Consider the following 1,958-nt stretch of genomic DNA (forward strand, 5'->3'; position numbering starts at 1 on the left):
CAAATCTCAACCCTTGACCCAACCCATTGGCCCAAACCCAGCACTGCTCCAGGTTTTTGGGAAAGGGTTGAGATTTGGGGCAGAAGGCAAAGATTTGGGGTCAAGGGTTGAGATTTGGGTCAACAGTTGGGATTTTGGGTCAATGGCTGAGATTTGGAGTCAGTGGTCAAGATTTGGGTCATTGATCAGGATTTGGGGTCAATGATTGAGATTTGGGGTCAAGGGTTGACTTTTGGGTCAGTGGGTGAGATTTGGGTCAATGGTGGAGTTTGGGATCAACGGTCAAGATTTGGGGTCAGTGGTTCAGATTTGGGGTCATTGGTCAAGATTTGGGGATGTCGCCAAGGGCATCGATACCTTCAGGACCATAACCAGCAACATCAGCATTTTTGGCACAGAAATAGGTGTTGGAATCCTCCTCCCTGAGGTTGTTCATCTGCAGCGTCACCGAGCTCTGCCCGTTGTCCCTGGCCATGGTGAACCGGCCCTGCACCGACGGCGCGTAGCCGGTTCTACCACCAGCATCAATCCCAGCGACCCACTCCAGCCCCTTCCCGGGGCTCTGGCGCACCCAGTAAATGTCGTTGTCGGTGAAGGTGAAGCCGGAGCCGCGGCAGAGGAGCCGCAGGGACTCCCCCGGGGCCTTGAGGTCACCCCCGGACTCCACCAGGGTCACGGCCGCCCGCAGCCCTGCGGGGGGAGAAAAGGGAATATCGGGGTGAGCCGGGGGATGAAGACCCTCCTGTGAGGGCTGGGACCTTCCCAGTGACTGGCTCTGACCCAAAACTCAACTGGTTTAGCATCAAGTGTCAACCATCGGCCCCAAACCTCAGTCTCATTGCCCCAAATTATGCAAAAGGTCAAGGTTGAGGTCAGTGGTTGAGATTTGGGTCAACGGTTGAGATTTGGGTCAATGGTTGAATTTGAGGGTCAACGGTTGTGTTTTGGGTCAATGGTTGAGATTTGGGTCAATGGTGGAGTTTGGGATCAACAGCCAAGACTTGGGGTCAATGGTTCAGATTTGGGGTCATTGGTCAAGATTTGGGGTCAATGGTTCGGATTTGGGGTCATTGGTCAAGATTTGGGGATGTCGCCAAGGGAGTTGAAACCTTCAGGACCATAACCAGCAGCACCAGCACGTTTGGCGCAGAAATAGGTGTTGGAATCCTCCTCCCTGAGGTTGTTCATCTGCAGCGTCACCGAGCTCTGCCCGTTGTCCCTGGTGATGGTGAACCGGCCCTTCACTGACGGCGCGTAGTAGGTGGTACCAAAAGCACTGATCCCACCAACCCATTCCAGCCCCTTCCCGGGGCTCTGGCGCACCCAGAACATCCAGTAGTTGGCAAAGGTGAAACCGGAGGGCCGTGACCCTGGTGGAGTCCGGGGGTGACCTCAAGGCCCCGGGGGAGTCCCTGCGGCTCCTCTGCCGCGCCTCCGGCTTCACCTTCGGGGACTACACCATGTACTGGGTGCGCCAGAGCCCCGGGAAGGGGCTGGAGTGGGTCGCTGGGATCGATGATGATGGTGGTAGGACCAGATACGCGCCGTCGGTGCAGGGCCGGTTCACCATCACCAGGGACAACGGGCAGAGCTCGGTGACGCTGCAGATGAACAACCTCAGGGAGGAGGATTCCGCCACCTATTTCTGCGCCAGAAATGCTTATACTGGTGGTGGTTGGAGTGCTGGTGGTGGTATCGATGCCCTTGACGGGGTCCCCACCTGTCCCCAAAGCCCAGACCCTCCCCCCAAACCTCCACTCTTTGGACCCGTATCACAACCATTGACCCCAAACCTCAACTATTGACCAACCCATTGGCCCAAACCCAGCACTGCCCAAGGCTTTTGGGAAAGGGTCGAGATTTGGGGCAGAGGGCAGAGATTTGGGGTTGAGGGTTGGGGTCAACAGTTGAGATTGGGGTCAACGGCTGAGACCTGGAGTGAGTGGTCAAGATTTGGG

The 1,958-nt window shown here is 56.6% G+C and overlaps 1 protein-coding gene and 1 gene segment (V, D, J or C); one reads left to right on the forward strand and one right to left on the reverse strand.

The window, feature by feature from the left end:
• Nucleotides 1–322: 322 nt before the first annotated feature.
• On the reverse strand, nt 323–1,332 carry LOC108643935. The gene is made up of 2 exons (XM_029960625.1): nt 1,138–1,332; nt 323–775 (listed from the first exon to the last, which is right to left on the reverse strand). Exons 1-2 carry the CDS (start codon nt 1,330–1,332, stop codon nt 323–325), a joined length of 648 nt encoding a protein of 215 aa, XP_029816485.1.
• Nucleotides 1,333–1,352: 20 nt separating this feature from the next.
• The window catches only part of LOC115307571, a gene marked incomplete at its 5' end in the record, with an annotated part of 5,392 nt that continues 4,786 nt past the window's right edge, over nt 1,353–1,958 (forward strand). The window contains 1 exon segment of the V gene segment in view: nt 1,353–1,769. Coding sequence covers nt 1,353–1,769 — 417 coding nt within the window.

The sequence above is a fragment of the Manacus vitellinus genome, unplaced genomic scaffold (assembly GCF_001715985.3).
Source record: "Manacus vitellinus isolate BGI_N305 unplaced genomic scaffold, ASM171598v3 scaffold_281_pilon, whole genome shotgun sequence".
Taxonomy (NCBI): Eukaryota; Metazoa; Chordata; class Aves; order Passeriformes; family Pipridae; genus Manacus; species Manacus vitellinus.